Genomic DNA, 22,667 nt, shown 5'->3' on the forward strand with positions numbered 1-22,667 from the left:
GGCATCATGACCTGAGCTAAAGGCAGACGCTTAAGGGACTGAGCCACCCAGGCACCCCAGTATCTGACTCTTGATCTCAGCTCAGGTCTCAAATCTCAGGGTGATGAGTTCAAGCCCCATATTGGGCTCCACGCTGAGCATGGAGCCTACATTTAAAAAAAAAAAACATGGCTATTACCAAAAAGATTAGAAATAACAAATGTTGGTGAGGATATGTAGAAAAGGGAACTCTCATGTACTGTTGGTGGGAATGTAAATTGGTGCAGTCACTTTGGAAAATGGTATGGAAGTTCCTTAAAAAATTAAAAATAGAATTACCATATGATCCAATAATTCCACTTCTGAGTTTTTCTCCAAAGAAAATGAAAACACTAATTCAAAAAGATATATGCAACCCCTTTGTTCCTTGGAGCATTATTTATAGTGGCCAAGATATGGAAACAACCTAAGTGTCCTTCAGTACATGAATGGATAAAGAAATTGTGTTATCTGTACACAATGGAATACTATTCAGCCATAAAAAAGAATGAAATCTTGCCATTTGCAACAACATGGATGGACCTCAAGGATATTATGCTAAGTGAAATAAGTCAGACAGAAAGACAGATAACCATATGATCTCTTTTACATGTGCAATCTAAACAAAAAAAATTGGGGGTGCCTGGGTGGCTCAGTCATTAAGCATCTGCCTTCGGCTCAGGTCATGGTCCCAGGGTCCTGGGATCGAGTCCTGCATCGGGCTCCCTGCTCAGCGGGAAGCCTGCTTCTCCCTCTGCTACTCCCCCTGCTTGTGTTCCCTCCCTCTGTGTCTCTCTCTGTCAAATAAATAAATAAAATCTTTAAAAAATAAAATAAAATAAAAATAAATAAATAAATAAAATTTAAACTAAGCTCATAGAGGGACACCTGGGTGGCTCAGTTAGTTAAGCATCTGCCTTCGGCTCAGGTCATGATCCCAGGGTCCTGGGATTGAGTCCCGCATTGGGCTCCCTGCTCAGCAGGGAGCCTGCTTCTCCCCCTGCTTGTGCTGTCTCTCTCTCTGACAAATAAATAAATAAAATCTTTAAAAAAACAAAACAAAAAAAAACTAAGCTCATAGATACAGAGAACAGATTGGTGGTTTCCAGAGATAAGGAGTGGGGGATGGGAGAAATGGGTGAACTGCTTTTGTTTTATTTTGTTTTAGTTTAAATAAATTGAATTTTTTAGGGATGCCTGGGTGACTCAGTTGGTTAAGCATTTGCCTTCGGCTCAGGTCATGATCCCGGGTCCCAGGATCGAGCCTGTTTCTCCCCTTGCCCCTCCCCCTGCTTGTGTGCTCTCTCTCTCTCTCTCAAATAAATAAATAAAAATCTTTTAAAAAATAAAATAAATTGCATTTTTAGAAATGTAAAGTTAAAACCTGCAAAAAAAAATAGCATGATGTGTGTAATCTTCTGCTTGTTCATGATTCTTTAGGTTGGCAGTTTGGCCTGTTGTAACTGAGTTGGCTCATTTCTGTTCAAGTGATTATCAGCTAGTGTATGTTATCTGTTGCTGCCAGTGTATAAATCATTGTTGTGTAAACAAATTACCATAAACTTAACATCCTAAAACAATACCGTGGGTCAGGACTCCAGGCATTACTTAGTTGGGCCCTCTGATTCAGAGTCTTTTACAAGGCTGAAATCAAGGTGTCAGCCAGGGTTGAGGTCTCATCTGAAGGCTCAGCTAGGAAAGGATTTGCTTCTAAGCTAACTTGTTTATTGGCAGAAATTCAGTTCCCTAAGGACTGTTGGACTGAGAGCCTCAGTTTCTAACTGGCTGTTGGCCAGAGACTGCCCTCATTTCTTTATCACTTGGGCCTCTTCAACAGAACAACTTGCTTCACCAAAGCCAGCAAGGGAAAGAATCTTCTAGCAAGACAGAAATTACAAAGTTATGTGACTGAATCACAAAAGTAGTATCTTATCACTTTGCCACATTCTTTTGGTTAGAAGCAAGTTGCTAGGCCAGCCCATATTCAGTGGGAGGGGCTACAGAAGGGTGTGAACACCAAGAGGCAATTAGCATTCTTAGAGACTACCTACCACAGTTGGGCTCATGAATATGTCTAGGGCCTCAGCTGTGATAGTTGAGTTTCTCTTACCATTTAGTCTGTTAACATACTGGAAGCCCAAACTTGTTCACATGACAGCAGCAGGTTCTAAAAGAGTAAGAGAAGAAACTACAAACAAGGTCTCTTGAAGCTAAGCTTGGAACTCAGACTGTATCACTTTCATTGCATTCTTTAAAGCTAGTTGCTAGGGGCGCCTGGGTGGCTCAGCCGTTAAGTGTCTGCCTTCGGCTCAGGTCATGATCCCAGGGTCCTGGGATCGAGCCCCACATCGGGCTCCCTGCTCGGCGGGAAGCCTGCTTCTCCCTCTCCCACTCCCCCTGCTTCTGTTCCTGCTCTTGCTAACTCTCTCTCTGTCAAATAAATAAATAAAATCTTTAAAAAAAAAAAAATAAAGCTAGTTGCTAGGCCAGCCTGGATATAAAGGATGGGGAACTAGACCTTACCTCTTTTTTATTTTCCTCCCATGAGCACTTTTTTTTTCCTTCAATTTTTTTTATGGTAATAAAATACACATAAAATTTACCATCTTTTTTAAGTGTACAGTTCAGTGCTGCTAAATACATTTATAATGTTGTGCAACCATCACCACCATCCATCTCCATAACTCTTTTCATCTTGTGAAACTGGAACTCAATAACTCCCCATTTCCCCTCCCCGTAGCCCCCGAAAACCAGCATGATACTTTCTGTCTCTATGATTTTGATTACTTTAAGTACCATATATAAGTGGAATCATACAGTATTTGTCTTTTTGTCACTGGCTTATTTCACATAATATAATGTCCTCAAGGTTCATCTGTGTTTAGCATATTGCAGAATTTCCTTCATTTTTAAGGCTGAATATTTTCTTGTATGTATATATTGCATTTTGCTTATCCATTACTCCATCAGTGGACACTTGGGTTGTTTTCACATTTTAGCTATTGTGAATAATGCTTTTATGAACAGGGGTGTACACATGTCTCTGTGAAACCCTGCCTCTAATTCTTTGGGGTGGTATATCCAGAAGTAGAATTGCTGAATCATGTGGTAATTCTATTTTTAATTTTTTGAGGAACCGCCATACTATTTTATATGGTAGCTATACCATTTTACATTCTAGACCTTACCTCTTGAAGGGAAGAACAACAAATTTGTAACCCTTTTAAATCTACTATATACATTTTTTTTCCATAATTGAAGTATTTTTATTCTATGTACAATGAGTTGGCATTAAGGGAGGTATCTTGGATATCTACAGTTAACAATGAGTTGGCATTAAGGGAGGTACCTTGGATATCTACATTTAAGAATGGATGACCCATTCAGGGAAGTTCACTTAATCCAACTTAATGAAGCCTATATCCTTTGCATACTGACAGAAACACTGGCAGCATATATTGAGACCAAATTTCAGGATCAAACCATGCTGGTTTGAGCAGCCATGGTGAGAACAAGAACCCTGACCAAATTTCCTCAAATGGCTCCAGTAGAGCTGCTGGTGACCCGTCTTGCTCTCTCAGCTGCAACGAGGCAAAAGGACTACTATATACATTTTTAGTTTTGATTTGCTAATATTTTATTTAGGATCCTTGTACTTATATAATAAATGAATATGCCTTTCTCATAATATTTTTGTCTGGTCTTGGCATCAGGATCATGCTAGCCTTATAAAATGAGTTGAAATTCCCTACTATAAACATAATGCCTGTCATAGGGGAGGTGCACAAGTATATTTATTAGTTGAATGAATGAATGGATAAGTAAATGACTATAGAGAAGACAGAAGGGTCAGTCAGACTAGTAAAAATCAACTAGAAAAAAAAATGTGAGTAGTTGACAGAATTTTTTTTAATGGAAATTCATAGTTTTAACTGTTTTCTTAATCTCATTTGTGTAGTCTTCTTAGGGGAGACATTCTGATGTTACCTGCTCTGCTCCCAAAGTAGAATTTACTTTGTTAGAACAGAAAGAAACCTTTCCCAAGTTCCTATAATTTGTAGCATATTCTGAGGTCCTAGTTACTATGGTAGCTACAAGGAAGCAAATTCAAGGAGGGGACCCTGAGAGTGAGGAATGTGAGTAAAGAGCACATAGCTGAACATTGGACTTGGAAATCACTGCTCCCAGGACATTCAGTAATTCAAGGTTTTGTGGGCTGAAGGACTTGGATAGAGTAAGCACTCCAAATTATATCCAAAAATAACATCTATGTGTTTCTTTTTAAAATATTGGCTCATAATCAGACTGTTGCAGACTGTTACATTCTCAAGTTTCCTTGTAATGGATGAATTGATATATGTCATATCTACTGTGTGGCATTTGAAATTCTCTGCAAAATTTGCTTCAACTGAAATTTCCTGTAAAATTTACCTTCAAATTGGCATTATTTATGCTTCCTTCTTTAGAGTTCACTAATTTCGGTTATTGAAAAGAAACAACATACAACTTTTTTTTTTTTAGTTTGTTTATTTATTTAAGTAATCTCTACATCTAGTGTGGGGCTCAAATTCATGACCATGAGATCAAGAGTCACATATTCTTCTGACTGAGCCAGCCGTGTGCCCCAACATATAACTTTTTATGATAGTTTTTCCCTATTTAGATTCAGACACTGCATGTGAATGGATGACCAGAAACCGTCTGAAGGAAAGAATGCCTTCAAGCACCTGGGCTAAACACATTATACACTTGAGTACTACATTACGTTCTAGGTATATAGACAGCTTCAGCCAACAGTGAAACATGTTCAGTTATGTAGTAGCTGTTGTCTATCAGTAGGAGGCAGAAAAATCCATCTTTTTTTTTTTTTAAAGATTTTATTTATTCATTTGACAGAGAGAGAGATAGCAAGAGCAAGAACACAGGCGGGGGAGCGGGAGAGAGAGAGAAGCAGGCTTCCCGCGGAGCAGGGAACCCGATGCGGGGCTCGATCCCAGGACCCTGGGATCATGACCTGAGCCGAAGGCAGATGCTTAACGACTGAGCCACCCAGGCGCCCCGAAAAATTCATCTTTAGAAATATTTTTCTTAGTTGGTTAAGCGTCGGACTCTTAATCTCAGCTCAGGTCTTGATCTCAGGGTCATGAGTTCAAGCCCCGTGTTGGGCTCCACACTGGGTATGGAGCCTGCTTAAGAAAAGAAAGGAAGAAAAAAGAAATATTATTGTTCTAGAGCTCAACTTTTTTTTTTCTCTCTTTTTTGAAGAGATATTAAATCCTTTATTTGATTGTTGTGAGGATCAAATGAGAGCATGTATTTTGTTTAATTTTTTAAACGTAAACATTTAATGTTTGAGTTAAGCTCTTATACCATTATAAGAGCTTTACAAATATTAACTGATTTAGTCCTCCTAACAAGCCTGGGTGAGGTGGGCACTATTATGATACCCATTTTGCAGATGAAACTGAGGAATAGAAAAGTAACTTGCTCAAAGACATACAGCTGGTAAGTGGGATTTATACCCAGGTGGTTAGGCCTCAGAGGCCCTCTTCTTTATCATGATGCTATGCTGCCATGTGAACATGCTTTTGTAAGCTATAGACAGATACTGTACAGACGTTAGTAGGAGTTTTTATTAAGTGCCTGACACTGTACTAGATGTTATAAGAGATATAAAGGAATCATAAGCCTGCCTTTGAAGAATTTATAATCTGGTTGGCAGAAAGAAATACAACACAGAAAACAGCAATAATATGACAGCCTGTATCATCACCGTCTACCAGAGAACTCTCCACATTAGTAAATATACACCTTGTTTTCTTTCAATGCTCTCTTATACAGCATAAAATCTAATGCATAATAGACATATAGTTAATGTTGGTTAATGTACATGTCTTTATTTAATGTTATTCCCATTTCCATAGTGAGCAGAGCTAGGGTATTTTTTTTTTTTTTTTAAAGATTTTATTTATTTGAGAGAGAGAATGAGAGAGAGAGCATGAGAGGGGGAGGGTCAGAGGGAGAAGCAGACTCCCCGCTGAGCAGGGAGCCCGATGCGGGACTCGATCCCAGGACTGCAGGATCATGACCTGAGCCGAAGGCAGTCGCTTAACCAACTGAGCCACCCAGGTGCCCCAGAGCTAGGGTATTATTTGCAGAGAAAGAATTCCTTGTTATACTTCCCTTCTGTGCCATGTAATGAGTTTATGGATCATCCACTTATTCGGCTTTTTATTTTTAATTTTTATTTACTTATATTTGACAAATAAAAATTATATATATTTAAAGTGTACAGTGATGTTTTGATATATGTAGACGTGATTGTGAAATGATTACCACAGTCAAACTAATTAACATATCTACCACCTCCTTAACTCTTAGTTTTTGAGATAATTTCACATTTATAGAGTGATTACAAGACTAGTAGAGAACTTATATATCCTTTACCCAGATTCCCCAAATGTTAACGTTTGTTCTATCATTCTCTTGTATAATATGTATACACAATATATTACATATCCTATTATTATATTTCTCAGCTATTTGAGAATAAGTTGCAGATATGATTCCCTTTACCTTTAACTACATCAGTGTGTATCCTGCACCCCACCCCTCACTGCTACCCAATAAAGGACAGTCTGTTAAAACAGGAAATTACACTGCTACAATACTTTAATCTACAGATCTTATTCAGACTTCACCAGTTAACCTAATAATATCCTTTAGAACAATACAAAAACATTTTGACTACCCATGTTTTAAACATTGTGGTAAGTATATGCTATATGACAATCCTGTATTTAGTTCCAAGAGAATTGTGAGCAGGTGCCCTGTCTCCCTGACTTAGTCATGCAGGCAGGGGCAAATGGCTTTGTTTGATTTCCCTTCTTTTGTATGATTCAGTGGAGCAGCGTGACTTCATTGGAGTGGACAGCACAGGAAAGAGGCTGCTCTTCATGGCTAATGAAGCGGACTTGGATGAAGAGCTGGTCATTAAGGGATCCATCCTGCAGAAGTAAGCCCTAGGGTTTTTCTTTCTGGCAATTCTCCTTGTCTTAAAACAAAATAAAACCACCCAGTGGATGGGAAAGGGGGAATGAAAATAGATTATACTGTGTGAAATTGACAAAAGTATGTGACTGTTTTCCCATGAGGCGGATGAAGGCTTTTCTTCACTGTACAAGCTTAGCTTTTCCCTGTGTCTTTTCTTGCCAAGGTAGAGTCAAATCCTGCATAGCAGTAGGGCAAAGCAGCTGTGGGGAGAAGAGGGAACAGGACTGTCTTTCTAACAGTGTTCTAGAACTTCCTTTTCTTTTTTTTAATGGTGGTAAGCACACAACATAAAATTTACCATCTTAACCACTTCTAAGTGTACAGTTTACTAGTGTTAAACATATTCACATTATTGTGAAACAGATCTCCAGAACTTTTTCATTTGGCAGAACTGAAGTTTTGCATCTGTTAAACAACAACTCTTCTCTTTTTCCTGTCCCCAGCTCCTGGTTACCACCATTTGACTTTCTGTTTCTATGAATTTGACTACTTTAGATACCTCAGATAAGTGGAATTATGCAGTATTTGGCCTTTGTTGACTGGCTTATTTCACTTAGTATAATATCCTCAGGGTTCATCCATGTTGTAGCATGTGTCAGAATTTCCTTCCTTCTTAAGGCTACATAATATTCCATTGTGTGGGCCACATTTTTTAAAATTTATTCATCTGTCAGCAGACATTTGGGTTGCTTCTACCTCTTGGTTCTTGTGAATAATGCTGCAGTGAACATAGGTGTGCACATATCCCTTTGAGATCCTGCTTTGAATTCTTCTGGATATACACCCAAAAGTGGGATTGCTGGATTCTATGACAGTTCTATTTTTAATTTTTGGAGAAACCTCTATAGTGTTTCCCATGGTGACTGTGCCATTTTACAATCACAAACAGTGCACAAAGGTTCCAATTTTTCTACATCCTTGTCAACACTTGTTGTTTTCTATTTTTTGATAGTAGCCATCCTAGTGGCTACAAATAGGCAACTCAGTCACATCTTCTTTAATCAGCATTTATTGAGTGCTTGCCCAGCATGGACTTTTTCATCAGAAGCCACGTACTCAGAGCTTTACTGTCTGATACCAGTACATAGGAAAGTTTAAAAACTGTTTGGAGCCTGGGTTGGACTTGTCTGTGGTTTTGCCATAGCTTGCTTGTCCCAGATTACAATTCTCTGTTATTCTTGATTAAACCCATTTTTGCTGCTTATAAAACAAAACAAAACAAAAAAACCATGTCTGGAGCCTGGATGAAACAAATGTGAAAGGAGTAAATTGGGAAAGGCAAGTGTCTTATTTAATGTTTTGCTATCTAGCACAACAGAGGTAGGAGACATATTTCAAAGTATATATTTTAATGAAAAGGAAATTAAATTCTAGCTTTAGCTAGCCCAGTTACCCCAATGGATTAGAGTTTGGTATTAGAGCCTTTGTTGTCTCATCAATAAAAAGGGGTTTGATAATGATAGGGCTGCCATGGGGAATAAATGTATATAAAACAGCCTAACACCTGTTTCGTAATAAGTGGTCAAAAAATAGTAGACATTATTATTTATGTTTCTAAACAAATAAACAATGCTTGAAAAATACATGCATAATATCACTTCCAGATTAAATTGGTTGTTTCAGATTACATCACAAAGTTCCTACTACTAATTCCTAATTAAATGTGAAAAACTAAATTAATATAAAACTGGCAGAAAGGGATGCCTGGGTGGCTCAGTCAGTTAAGCGTCTGCCTTCAACTCGGGTCATGATCCCATGGTCCTGGGATCGAGTCCCGCACTGGGCTCCCTGCTCAGTGGGGAGCCTGCTTCTCCCTCTGCCTGCCGCCCCTCCTGCTTGTGCACGTGCACACACGCTCTCTCTCCCTCTCTCTCTGACAAATAAATAAATAAAATCTTTTTAATAAATAAATAAAACTGGCAGAAATTTCAATAATGGCCAGGTAAGATAATTAAATATAATAAAGCTTAAAAACTGGTGGTCAAGGAAAGAAACAGGATTCTGATGAGAAACAGAAAGGAATAGGGGCACCTCAGTGGCTCGGTCAGTTAAGCATCTGGCCTTTGGCTCAGGTTATGATCCCAGGGTCCTGCTTCTCCCTCTGCACCTCCCCCTGCTTGTGCTCTCTCTCTCTCAAATAAACAAATAAAATCTTAAAAAAAAAAAAAGAAGAAAGAAAGAAAAAGGAATAAAGGTCGGCTCCCAACTCCACCCCATCACCACTCCCCAGAAGCCATACTGATGTATTAATGAAATCTGCAAATTCTCACTAATAGCTCCAAAGCTGGAAAGAAGCAAACTGAGCACATATCTCTACTTCTATCTTCTTCTGACTGAGAAGCAGTGGGAACAACTACTTTCAAGTAAATGATGAAGCAGGGAAAATGAACAATGAGGCAGACTCTTTAACGGAAACAAAAGATCAAGCCTAAAAATGAATAGGTGAAGTAATATAAAGCTGGAAACTATTCCTCTGTAGGAATAGACGATACCCCTTAATTATGTAGAATGAAACAGAATATTTAACAGAATCTCAGGAAAGAAAAATATTTTAACAAAGATTCTGCAGTACCTTAGCTGTGTTCCCTTTGTTCCTTCTATCCCTCTGACTCGCATCATTCCCTGAAGCCACAGAAAAGTACACAGAATACAAAAGAACCAGCACTACTGTGCATTTGCCCAGAGAAAACAATAACAGTAATTTGAAAAGATATGTGCATTTATGTTTATTGCAGCATTATTTATAGTAGATATGGAAGCAACCTGTGTCCATTGGTAGATGAATGGATAAAGAAGATGTGATGGGGCACCTGGGTGGCTCATTCGGTTGGGCATCTGCTTTCAGCTCAGGTCATGATCCCAGGCGGGCTCCCTGCTCAGTGGGGAGTCTGCTTCTCCCTCTCCCTCTGCCTCTCCTCCTTGCTCGTGCACTCTCATAAATAAAATAAAATCTTTTTAAAAAAAAAAATTAAAAAAAATAAAAAGCAGAAACAGACCTATAAATAAAGAGAACAAACTGGTGGCAGCCGGAGGGGAGGGAAGTGGGGGTGGGCAAAAAGAGGTAAAGGAGAGTAGAAGGTACAGGCCTCCAGTTATGGGATGAATAAGTCACAGGAATGAAAGGTTCAACACAGGGAATATAGTCAGTGATATTATAATAGCATTGTATGGTGACAGATGGTAGCTACACTTGTGGTAAGCATAACATAAGGTGTCAAATCACAGTGTTGTACACATGAAACTAATGTAACATTGTGTATCAACTATACTTCAATATAAACAAAAAGGAAAAAATAACCACCATTCACATAATAGTTGGTCTCAGATACAGGAGGATGAGAGGTAAGAACTCATCCATATCATATCAAAACAAATAAAACAAGAATGAACAAGACCAAAATAATCAGTATGTCAACTATACAAACATACAGCAAACAAAATGAAAGCAAGAAAAATGTTCTACAAAAGACAGTGTATCCTGAAAAAAGTATAATTCAATGATTATCATTTCCTATACTATACAGCTATACAACTATAAAACAACTCACCAATTAAAATAGCAAAGAACACAACAGATACCACTGAAAATCAAATTATTGACATAGAGGAAAGGTTTGAGGTATTTAGTGATTTTGATGAAAAAAGAAATGATTAAAAATTATAGAGAATCTAATAGGAAAAAAAAGACAAAGATGACTCAATAAATTAATGTCTCTGAAAAAGAGAACTAAACATGTGACCAAAAGGCATATTCAAAGATATAAGGACTTCTTGGTAAACTAATTTTATTTAAGGATTTTAATATAAAGATAGAAGGGCTGAGTAAATACGATGACTTCTGAAACCCCACTAAAATAGCAATACGGGGATTTTAGAGAGGGGTAAATCCTGAAGACTAAAGATGAAAAAGGAAAGAGCAACAACAAAAGTTTGGAAGAAGGAAAGCAAGACAATTGAACATACCTGAGAAAGCTGAATGCTAAGCCAGCAGTGGGGGAAGCTGAACTGCAAACTGATTTACCCTACAAAACTCTAGAGTCAAGACTCAGCAACACCAAGTATATCCACAAGTGAAGCTAAAAACTGGATTACATGAAAATTTGTCCAAACTGTAGATAGATCCTCAGATTTCCTCCGCCCAAACCTCATAATGCTAGCAAAAGACTGGAGATTTACTCTCAGAAGAGGGTAAAATAAAAGATCTCTGGATTGGGGCAATGCTAGGCATGAATGAGGTTAGAGGTACCATACAAAAAATGGGCATTAAGTGAATGTATATCTTGAGGTCTTCAGTTTCTGTTTCCCACTTAGCTTCTATATACTAGCAGCCAGGCTTGTACCTGTCAAGCAAGGACATTAGAGGATTCTTCTCTATGGTAAAAGACAGTCCAAGAGGAGACCTAAAGATACAGACATCAGGGAATTCCCACTGGAAAACCCACTTCTTGCGTCATCCTACATTGAATTTCAAAATTAACAAAGCTTACCACATGTTGGGTGCTCACAGTGAGATATATATTGTGCCACTCTTAAATTTAGACAAAAAAGAAACAGGGATTACAAGATCTAGAGGCCAGAACAAAGAGGAAAAAAAAAACAAAAAGAAAAACCAACAGAAATTGTTCAGAGAGAAGAAAACTTCAAAAAAGGTACCATTAATCAGAAAGATTTATTAATATTTGAGCATCTTAATACCACTATCCTAGGAGCTAGGAATACAGCAGCAAACAAAACACACCAAAATCCTTGCCCTCATTGAAAGATGAGAGAATACTGCATTCATGAACCCAAAAGCAGATTGCTATATTAAAAAGGGAGCATTTAGTGGCACAAAAATAGACATGAGATCAATGGAACAGAATAGAGAGCCCAGAAATAAACCCATGGTTTATATGGTCAATTAACTTACGACAAAGGAGGCAAGAATATACAATACAGAAAAGACAGTCTCTTCAATAAATGGTGCTGAGGAAACTGGACAGCTACATAAAAAAGAATGAAACTGGACCACTTTCTAACATCATACACAAAAATAAGCTCAAAATGGATTAAAGACTAAATGTGAGACCTAAAAACATAAAATTCCTAGAAGAGAACATAGGCAGTAATTTCTCTGACATTGACCATAACATTTTTCTATATATGTCTCCTAAGGCAAGGAAAACAAGAACAAAAATAAACTACTGGGACTACATTAAAATAAAAAGGTTTTGCCCAGAGAAGGAAACCATCAACAAAACAAAAAGGCAGCCCACTGGATGGGTGTCCATCAATAGATGGATAGAGAAGTTGTGGTATGTATGTACACACACACACACACACACACACACACACACACACAGAAATATTATGCAACCATTATAGAGGATGAGATCTTGCCATTTGCAACAACATGAATGGACCTAGACGGTATTATGCTAAGTGATTAAGTCAGACTGAGAAAAACAAATGCCATATATTTTGCTTACGTGTGGAATCTAAAAAATGAAACAAATAAAAAACAAAAAAGCAGAATCAGACCTATAAATACAGAGAACAAACTGGTGGTTGCCAGAGGGAGGGAGAGTGAGGGGATGAGCAAAATGAGTAAAGGGGAGTAGGAGGTACAAGCTTCCAGTTATGGAATGAATAAATCATGGGAATAAAGGGCACAACTTAGGGAATATATAGTCAATGATACTGTAATAACGTTCTTTGGTGACACATGGTAGCTACACTTGTGAGGATAGCATAAGGTATAGAGATGTTGAGTCACTACATTGTGGTCAGGTATACTCAAAAAAAATTTTTTAAGGGGAGCACTTAGAGAAGAAGGAAGTGCTAATGGTAAAAATGAAAAACTCAATAGAAAGGTTGAAAATTTTGAAAAAATTTTTGGAAAATATCTCACAAAGCAGAATAAAACAACAAATTGATGAAAAATAGAGAAATAAAAGAAAATTAAAGGAGCAGCCTAGGAGGTCCAACATTTGAATATTAGGAGTTTCAGAAAAAGGGAACAGAGAAAACGGGGGAAGATAGCATCAGTGGAGAAATATAAAAAACATTTCTCAGAATGAAAGGAGCTGGGTTTCTAGACTGAAAGAAACAGTGCCCAGCAGAATGCATGAAAAGAAACATACCAAGGTCGTCATTGTGAAATGTGAGAACATTTTACTGTTGTAACACTGATGTCAAAGAGAAGATCCTGGGCACCTGGGTGGCTCAGTCGTTAAGTGTCTGCCTTCAGCTTAGGTCATGATCCCAGGGTCCTGGGATCGAGCCCAGCTTCAGGCTCCCTGCTCTGCGGGAAGCCTGCTTCTCCCTCTCCCACTCCCCCTGCTTGTATTCCCTCTCTTGCTGTGTCTCTCTCTGTCAAATAAATGAATAAAATCTTAAAAAAAAAAGAGAGAAGATCCAACAAGCTTCCAGATGGGAGGGGAGATATCATACATAAAGGAATTAAAACAGCTTTGAACTTTTAACAGCAGCTTTCAAAATTCTTAAATCTGTATGTAGTCAAACTGTCAATCAAGTATGAGAGTAGAATAAGCATTTTACAGACATTTGCTTTCCAAGCATCTGTTTTCAGAAAGCTGCTACAGGATTTATAACACCAAAACCTGGCATAACCTAAGAAGGAGAAAGACATGGGATTATAGGAAAAAGAATCCCTAGGATGATGATGATTCCAGGGTAACACCAGTGTAGATGGCAATCAGACCAGATTGGAATAGGTCAGAAAACTTTGGGAATAATTTCTTCGGGATGATCATATTTCTTCTCATGAAAATGACAGAGTACTTGATGCATCTCAACATTTTGAGAGGAGTTTTGAGCACTTGGTGGTTAGTTTGGGGTTGAATTATTGGTAAGTATCTGGAAAACTAAGAAATGAGAGAAAACAATAATACCAAGGCAAACAAAAATATGCAGGAAAAAAATTAACCATTAGTTACTGAATGTCTCAGCTGTAACTAATGTTTATATATGCATTGTAATGTAATCACTGACTTGATCTAACCAAAATTATGATAATTACTTTGGAATGATGAGAGGGAGAGTTAGTGTGTTGGAGACACAAGGGAAGATAAGAGAGATAAACTTCCTCTTTAATAGTTAATAGCCAATGGGGCGCCTGGGTGGCTCAGTCGTTAAGCGTCTGCCTTCGGCTCAGGTCATGGTCCCAGGGTCCTGGGATCGAGCCCCACATCGGGCTCTCTGCTCAGTGAGGAGCCTGCTTCTCCTTCTCCCTCTGCCTGCCGCTCTGCCTACTTGTGCTCTCTCTCTGTCAAGTAAATGAATAAAATCTTTAAAAAAAAAAAAAAAAAAGTTAATAGCCAATACCTAAGGCTGAAGTCATAATAACAAACTTCGATTATTGAACTAGCCAAAATAGTAAAATTAGGAAGATAGAAGTTACAGGAAGTATGGGTAATATGTGGTAGGGGCAGGGCTGGTGATGAAAGAAAGCTAAATCCTCATTTCCATAGTGGGAAATCCACAGATAATGTCTGAAATGGAAAAACTAAGAAATATCAATATTAGAATGTTATTAGAAATACAAATATAAATACTAAATGGATCCACTAAAAGAATTGAAAATGGGTGCTTCTGGGGAACAGAAAATGGGGAGGCGAGGGAATAGAGGACTGAAATTTTTCATTGTAAGCCTCGAGAAACTACTTAACCTTACTTACATAAAGTATGTGCATATGTAATTTCAATTTTTTTAAATTAAAAACAAGATAAAATACAATAAAAATTCCTGAATCAAGTAAAAATCTGCAGATCTTAAGAATCTGCAGATTTGGGGCGCCTGGGTGGCTCAGTCGTTAAGCGTCTGCCTTCAGCTCAGGTCATGATCCCAAAGTCCTGGGATCAAGCCCCGCATCGGGCTCCCTGCTCCGCGGGGAAGCCTGCTTCTCCCTCTCCCACTCCCCCTGCTTGTGTTCCCTCTCCTGCTGTGTCTCTCTCTGTCAAATAAATAAATAAAATCTTAAAAAAAAAAAAAATCTGCAAATTTTATGGGGCACCTGGATGGCTTAGTCAGTTAAGCCTCTGCCTTCAGCTCAGGTCATGTTCCCAGGGTCCTGGGATCCAGCCCTGCATCTGGCTCCCTGCTCAGCGGGAGCCTGCTTTGCCCTCTGCCCCTCCCCCACTCATATTTTCTCTCTCTCTCTCTCTCTCTCTCTCTCTCAAATAAATAAAATATTTTTAAAAGAATCTGCAAATTTTAAGAGTATTGTGTGTTCTAAGAAAATTTGGCCAGATCTATCCTAGTAAACTTACCAAACTTTAGGGTCATGAAATCCAGCCCTGCATCAGGCTCCATGCTCAGCACCATCTGCTTGAGATTCTTTCCTTCTCCCTCTCCCTCTCCTCCTCCCCTCTAATGCGCGCGTGCATGCTCTCTCTCTCATATAAATAAGTAAAATCTTTTTTCAAAGATAAATATAAGGGCAACAGGAAGACAAATCTCAAACATGAAGGGACTCACAGATACGGCACCTATGAGCCCTTCTAAGGGAAAAAAAAAGAAACCTTCTTGACAGGTAGCTGCCATGTCATGAGAACATTGAGGCAGGTTATGGAGAAACCCATGTGGTGAGGAACTGCCAGCAACCACATTAGTGAGCTTGGAAACAGATATTCTGAGACTTGTCAATAGCATGTTGAAAGCAGATTCTCCTCCAGTCGGCCTGGAGATGATTGCAGCCCTTGGCCAGCAGCTTGACTACAGCCTCCTGAGAGAACCTGAGTCACAACCATGAAACCACTCCCCAATTCCAAAAACTGAGATAACAGTTTGTTATTATAAGCCTCTGAGTTTGAGGTAATTTGTTATATAACTATAGATGACCAATAAGATTCTAAATCTCTAGGCTTTGGATCAGGAGTTTTCCATAAATAGTGAAGTTGAAAGACATCTTGGAAGGAAAAAAATAATGTGCTTATATAGCACAGTTCCTTTCCTTTCCACCTCAGTTTGTTCCCCACATATCTTGGAAGTAGGGAAAGTCATGTGGATATATATGTGGGATGCATCCTGTCTTAGCTAAGATCTTGGACAAACTGTCAGCTCGGTCCAAAACATTAAGGAAATGGGCAGTCATCCTATGGTCTTACTAAACTTGAAGGGTTTTTGTTGTTTAAACATTGGCAACTAACAGTCTCATAATTTTTCTTTCTTGTGTTTCTAGAGAGAGAGGCCTGGGTTAGAATGAATTCTTGAGAAAAGGAACCACCTCTTGACCCACAGGGTTCATTGTTACAGTGCCATATGATAGACATAGTGGTAAAATGCCTAGGTACCCCTTCAAGGAAGGATTTGCTGCTCATCTATAAGGAGTGTAGTAGTGTAGTAGCCTCTAGCTGTCACCTTCAGGATCTCCCTCATCTGTAAGAGCCACATTGCCTGAGGTCATACCCTTGCTGGGGGGGCAGCCTGCATCCCAAGACTAAATGAGGGATGGGCGTAAAGGCCCAGTCCCTCTGATAGGCAATACCTGCTCCAGAGCTCCCTGCTGGGTTGGCCAAGGCTTTGTAGAACCTGCATCTCAGTTCAGTTTGCCTCTGCCCAGTCTTGCTTCCTCCTCTTCCTTTTGCAGGTATTGATCCCTCATAAACATCTTGCCCCCCAAATGCTGTCTCAGCTCACTTCTTGTGAATCCAGCCCTTTGACACGCAATAATGGTTTTCCCCGTGGTTTGCTACCACCTGGTAAAGGGGCGCCTGGGTGGATCAGTTGGTTAAGGTCTGCCTTCGGCTCAGGTCATGATCTTATGGTCCTGGGATCAAGCGCTGCATTGGGCTCCCTGCTGGGGGCAAGGGGGGTGGGTGTTGTCTGCTTCTCCCTTTCCCTCTTCTCCTCCCCCACACTCATGCGTGCACTCTCTCTCTCAAATAAATAAATAAAATCTTAAAAAAAAAAAAGTACAAAAAGTACTTAGTCAACTATTTGTCTTCCTCTCATAAATACCCTGGTAATTATATTGGGCTCACCAGGATAATCTAGGATAACCTATCCATCTCAAGAACCTTAACTTAATTGTGCCTGCAAAGTCCCTTTTGCCATATAAGGTAATACAATCACAGGTTCCAAAGTAGACATCTTTGAAAGGCCATTATCCTGACTATCACAATCCTCTTAGTTTTTTAACATGGTTTTCAATAGCTGTATAATTATCTGTCATATGAATATATACATATACCATCATTTATCTAAACATACCCAGTGCTGGACATTTAGATTGTTTCTAATTACCTAGAACTTGATTTTTTAAGTTAAGTTCATTGAGGTGTCATTTATATATAGTAAAATGTACTCTTTGTAGTATACAGTTCTGTGTATTTGAGAAAAGTAGGTGCAAATACTGTATGTGTCTGTGATTCCTGGGATGGTACCCTCTCATGCCAGCTCACATTACCTGAGCCTAAATCAAGAGTCAGACACTTAACTGACTGAGCTACCCAGGCGCCCCTGTTTTTTCTTTTTAAAAATATAACAGCTTTATTGAGCTATAAATATACAATGTACAATTCATCCATTTAAAGTGACAGTTCGGTGGTTTTTAATATATTCACAGAGTTGTACAACCATCACCACAATTTTTTAGAGCATTTTTACTACCCCAATAGGAAACTCAATACCCATTAAGTCGCTCCCTATTTTTCTCCAATCCTCCCCTCCCACCCTAGGCAACCTAAACTAATCTACTTTATATCTATATATATTTGCCTAATTTGGACATTTCATATAAATATAATCATATAATATGTGGCCTTTGTGGCTGGTTTCATTCACTTAGCATAATGTTTCCAAGATTTATTTGTATTGTAGCTTATGTCAGTACTTCATTCCTTTTTATTGTTGAATAATATTCTGTTGTATGGATATACATCACATTTTAGGTATCCATTATTTATCACTTGATGCTGGTGCTTGATTTTATTTTTATTTTTTTTATTATGTTAATCACCATACATTACATCATTAGTTTTTGATGTAGTGTTCCATGATTCATTGTTTGCGTATAACACCCAGTGCTCCATGCAGAACGTGCCCTCTTTAATACCCATCACCAGGCTAACCCATCCTCCCACCATTGGCGCTTGATTTTAAATCTTTTCTTCCACCAATGAGTTATTTAGATTTCATTGTTCAGAATTTTGAAGGATCCCCAAAAGAACATAAAACATACTTATTTCCTCAGACAACTTCTATGCATATTGGAGAGGTATGACCAACACTATAAAAGAGAAGGGGCACCTGGGTGGCTCAGTCAGTTAAGTGGCTGCCTTCGGCTCAGGTCATGATCTCAGGGTCCTGGGTCGAGCCCCACATGGGGCTCCCTGCTGCGCAGGGACCCTGCTTCTCCCTCTCTTCCCCGCTTGTGCTCTCTCTTGCTATCTCTCTCTCTCGCTCTCTCTCAAATAAATAAATAAAATATTAAAAAAAATAAAAGAGAGAAAAGTAGGCTCTCACCATTGTTGGATTAAATTAGAAAAAAACTATATAAATTTTTTAGGCTGTTCAGCTTTTTAAAAATTACAGTTCTCACAAGTGAGGAAATTGGTTTGTTACCAAATTTGAGTAGATGGTTGATTTAGGAGGTAGTGATAAGTCAGTGGCATCATTTAATTTCACATTGTCTTATAATGTTGTTGCTTAAGTTTGGGACTGCAAGCAAGCTCTAATTTCTCAAGAGAGGTGTTCATGAACTCAAATCATATTTGTTTTCCTAATAAACTCTGAAAAAGATACCAAGTTCTTGATATATCTGGTGTCAGAGGACTTGTGGGGTCAACTGCCATTTTGTATCAAAAGAGCATTCCCTATTTTTTTTTTTAAAGATTTTGTTTATTTATTTGACAGAGAGAGACACAGCAAGAGAGGGAACACAAGCAGGGGGAGCGGGAGCGGGAGAAGCAGGCTTCCCACGGAGCAGGGAGCCCAATGCGGGGCTCGATCCAAGGACCCTGGGACCATGACCTGAGCCACAGGCAGACGCTTAATGACTGAGCCACCCAGGCGCCCCCCCCCCCCATTTTTTTGTAGTTAATCTGAGTGCTGTCAAAATAAAGCTCTTTCCTAAGCATGAAGTCAAGCCTCAGGGAGACTAGGGTTCTCTCCTTTCACTTAGGTGGTCATGGCCATCAGCGAGAGCCTGCTTCTTCCTAGGACATCAGGAGAGGATGGTGGTGATGGTGGTGGTGGTGGTGGTGATAATGATGATGATATTTGCTCTCATTTTTCAAATTTTGTGTCAGGCATTGTGTTAAAGGCTTTATAATGCTTACAATAACCCTATGAAGTAGATATTATAATATGACATTTTACAGATGAGGAAATTGAATGATTTAGTTAGAAATAAAAAATCCCGGAGCTGGGTGGCTCAGATGGTTGAGCGTCTGCCTTCGGCTCAGGTCATGATCCCAGGGTCCTGGGATCGAGCCCCACATCGGGCTCCCTGCTCTGCGGGAAGCCTGCTTCTCCCTCTCCCACTCCCCCTGCTTATGTTCCCTCTCTCTCTGTGTCTGTCTCTGTCAAATACATAAATAAAATCTTAAAAAATAAAATAAAAATAAAAAATCCCAATAAATATTTGTTGAACGAATTAGTGGGAGATCACCTAGTGACCAGTTGTGATTAAGGGTCTGTAATCTAGGGCTTTGGCACTTTGTGACGAATGTTGAGATATAAAACAAGGATTGGCAGACTTTTTCTGTAAGGGCAAATTCTAAATATTTTAGACTTTGCAGACCATATGGTGTTAACGTTTATTCAACTCTGCTGTTTTAGCACAGAAGCATCCTAAGATATGTAACAAATGAGCATGGCTGTGTTCCAGTACAACTTTATCTACAAAAACAGACATCAGGGCCATCCAACTGGCAGGCTGTAGTTTGCCAGCTCCATTGGAGTTCTTTTTTTTTTTCTTCTCTATAAGGAATAGTTACGATGGTACCTTGTTAACACAGCTTATTTCTTAGCCAGGATATAGCTGACTGAATTGGAATTCTTTCTATAAGAAAAAGAAGGGGTTTGTTATGGATTTTTTTTCTTTTTTTCTAAGTTCATTTATCAAAATTAAAATTTTAGGAACGGGGGGGGGTTCCTTTGTATTTTAGAAAAGGTCACCATAAGATACAATTAAATAATATCTCTTATTGCATTGAAAATATGATCTTAGTTGTAAGATCAGATCATAGACTGCCACAGCTAGAATGTCACTTAGTCCAGTCACCTATATTTCAGATAATGATGCTGAAACCCAGAGGAAGAAGGGTTTGTTTCATATCCTTTACCTAATTAGGGACAGATCTGGGCCTTTCCCATTAGCTCAGCCTTTCTATTTTTCAGGAACACATTGTTCAACTGACAAATGTTTATCAAATTACCTCTTCGGGTCAAATCACTGTCTTAGTATTTAAGGGGATCCTTGAGGCAGGAGACAATCTCAAAGAATTTATTCACCTCGGTGGAAGATAAGATTATGCATATAAAAGGCTAACAAACAGGGGTGTCTGGGTGGCTCAGTTGAGCAGTTGAGTGTCAGGCTCTTGGTTTCAGCTCAGGTCATGATCATGGGTCGTGAGATCAGGCTCTGTGTCAGTGGGCTCCACGCTCAGCGGGGAATCTGCTTGAAGATTCTTTCCCTCTGCCCCTCCCCCCACTCACGTGCACATGCGCGCGCTCTCTCTCTAAAATAAATATATCTTTAAAAAAAAAAAAGGTTAACAAACAATAGCAACCTATATCAGATATTGAACAATTACAGCCAGCAGGGTTCTAAGAATTTAGAGGAGGTAGCAGTCCCTAGGGGCTCAGGTGGTCCAGAAAATGTAAGAGAATAATTTGGACTTGAAGGATGGATATAGATCAGGTATGGAAAGGGACATAGGAAGCTGGGTCCTGTGTGAGGAGAATCCTATGAGCAAATGTGTGGAGACAGGGTATGCAAGATTTCTTTAAGAACAGTCTGACCCAAATTGAGGGTCCCTGTTGGGGAATACTAGGAGATAAGGCTGGGAAGTTACGTCGGTACGATAACAGAGGGCCTTGAACACTGGGGAATTATTAAAGACTTTTTGAAAAGGGAAATGATTCAAATTCAGGATTCTGGAAAGATAATCTGACAGCAGTATGCAGGATAGATTTAAGGTATAAGACCTAAAAAGTTATCACAGTGTTGCATTGCTAAATTCACAAGACTCCAAAGAGTCAAGGGATTATGTCCTTTGGAATGCAGAAAGAACTAACTGTGATTATCTATTATTATGTGAAACAAGGGACCCGACTCATTTATGCATCCATCAAGCACTAATGTTTATGCTTTGCTCTATATTAGAGTTGGCAGGCAGGCTAAGACATTAAGTTCTTAGAAGCTAGTCATATGTTTCTGTAATTACAACTAGAGGGCGGAGACTGTCTCCTCCTTTCTCTTTCACCTCCCTGGGAACTAGCTGATGGCTCCATATGGTGGACTGTTAGTAAATGCCTCATCCTAGTGGTCTCTGCCAAAGAGAGCAGGGTTTGGGCTTGATAGGAGCAAAGAAGAAGGAAATAGCCAGACGTAAGGTGAAAATGAAGAGCAGATGGAGATGTAGTTTTCCCTCATAGCTGCTGAGTTGGGGGCCTTGGGTAAGCACTGGGGTCATTAACACCATTAACACCAGTTTCCTAGAACTAGATTACATTTTTGGTTGTTGGCAGATTATTTTCCCTCCATTCTTCTAACTTGTAATCTACACACTCCAAGGATTCAGGATCTTTGGTTTGTAGTTATAATGGGGCAGCTGGCTAGATAAGTGAGCAGTAAAAATGTTCTTGCCCCCATTCCTATGACCCTCTGGGGTATTGTGCTCCTCCCGGCCTCAATGAGATGGTGGGTAAAAACTTAATTAAATTCAGATTTTTCAAGCACTTTTGAATATGAGAATATGATACTTCCTATCTTTTTTTTTTTTTAAACTGAATTCCCAAAGGCGAGGGCTAGTTCTTATTGGGCAGACACCAAAGTTATCTTGGAAAAGGTCTTTGTGTATATAGGAGAGCCTGAAACCTCTTGTTTTAAAGTTTTCTAACTTCATACTGCTTGTAGGAGAAAGAAACAGTGATAATGGAATGTACATCTCCTTTGTTTTCTCCCTTTCTGAGAGAAGATGAAGTGTTTCCTTGATTGCAAAGAGAGTGTTCTGTTTTGAGGACCTCAGGCATATTTGGTCCTGAAAAAGGAAATATTATAAGACATTTGCTAGAGTAGGACTACTGCTACCCCTATAGTCAGGTACAGAGGCAGTCTTCCCAGCAAGCTGTTTAGTCATCAGACGGTACTGGTAACTTCACTCCAGTGGCCCCAGATTCCACAACATTAGTGGATTTGAAGACAGCACACCTTTCCTACATGTCAAATTGATGCATTCATGACTTAGAGAGGCATTACAAGTAGTGGAAGGGAGTGTTGCTGGTAGAAAGAGTATGTACTGGAAATTAAAGTCTAGAGGTTTTGGAATTTAGTTTAGAGACAAACCAGCTATATGACCTTGAGCAAATAACTTTGCTTCTCTAAACCTCAGTTTCCCTAACTGAAATTGGCTTAGTTTTTCTTTAA

The 22,667-nt window shown here is 39.1% G+C and overlaps 1 protein-coding gene, 1 long non-coding RNA gene and 1 pseudogene across 8 annotated transcripts in view; 1 reads left to right on the plus strand and 2 right to left on the minus strand.

Annotated features, from left to right (window-relative positions):
• The window catches only part of LOC144381934 (uncharacterized), a 648,393-nt gene that overhangs the window by 544,589 nt on the left and 81,137 nt on the right, over positions 1 to 22,667 (minus strand). The window lies entirely within an intron of this gene.
• The window catches only part of EIF2B3 (eukaryotic translation initiation factor 2B subunit gamma), a 128,756-nt gene that overhangs the window by 48,797 nt on the left and 57,292 nt on the right, over positions 1 to 22,667 (plus strand). For all 6 annotated transcript variants that reach the window (XM_078073216.1, XM_078073221.1, XM_078073218.1 and 3 more), the window contains one exon: positions 6,922 to 7,033. In XM_078073216.1, coding sequence (XP_077929342.1) covers positions 6,922 to 7,033 — 112 coding nt within the window. The remainder of the gene's footprint in view (positions 1 to 6,921; positions 7,034 to 22,667) is intronic.
• Positions 3,416 to 5,469, minus strand: LOC144381689 (small ribosomal subunit protein uS14 pseudogene; annotated as a pseudogene).

This window comes from Halichoerus grypus, chromosome 5 (genome assembly GCF_964656455.1).
Source record: "Halichoerus grypus chromosome 5, mHalGry1.hap1.1, whole genome shotgun sequence".
NCBI lineage: Eukaryota > Metazoa > Chordata > Mammalia > Carnivora > Phocidae > Halichoerus > Halichoerus grypus.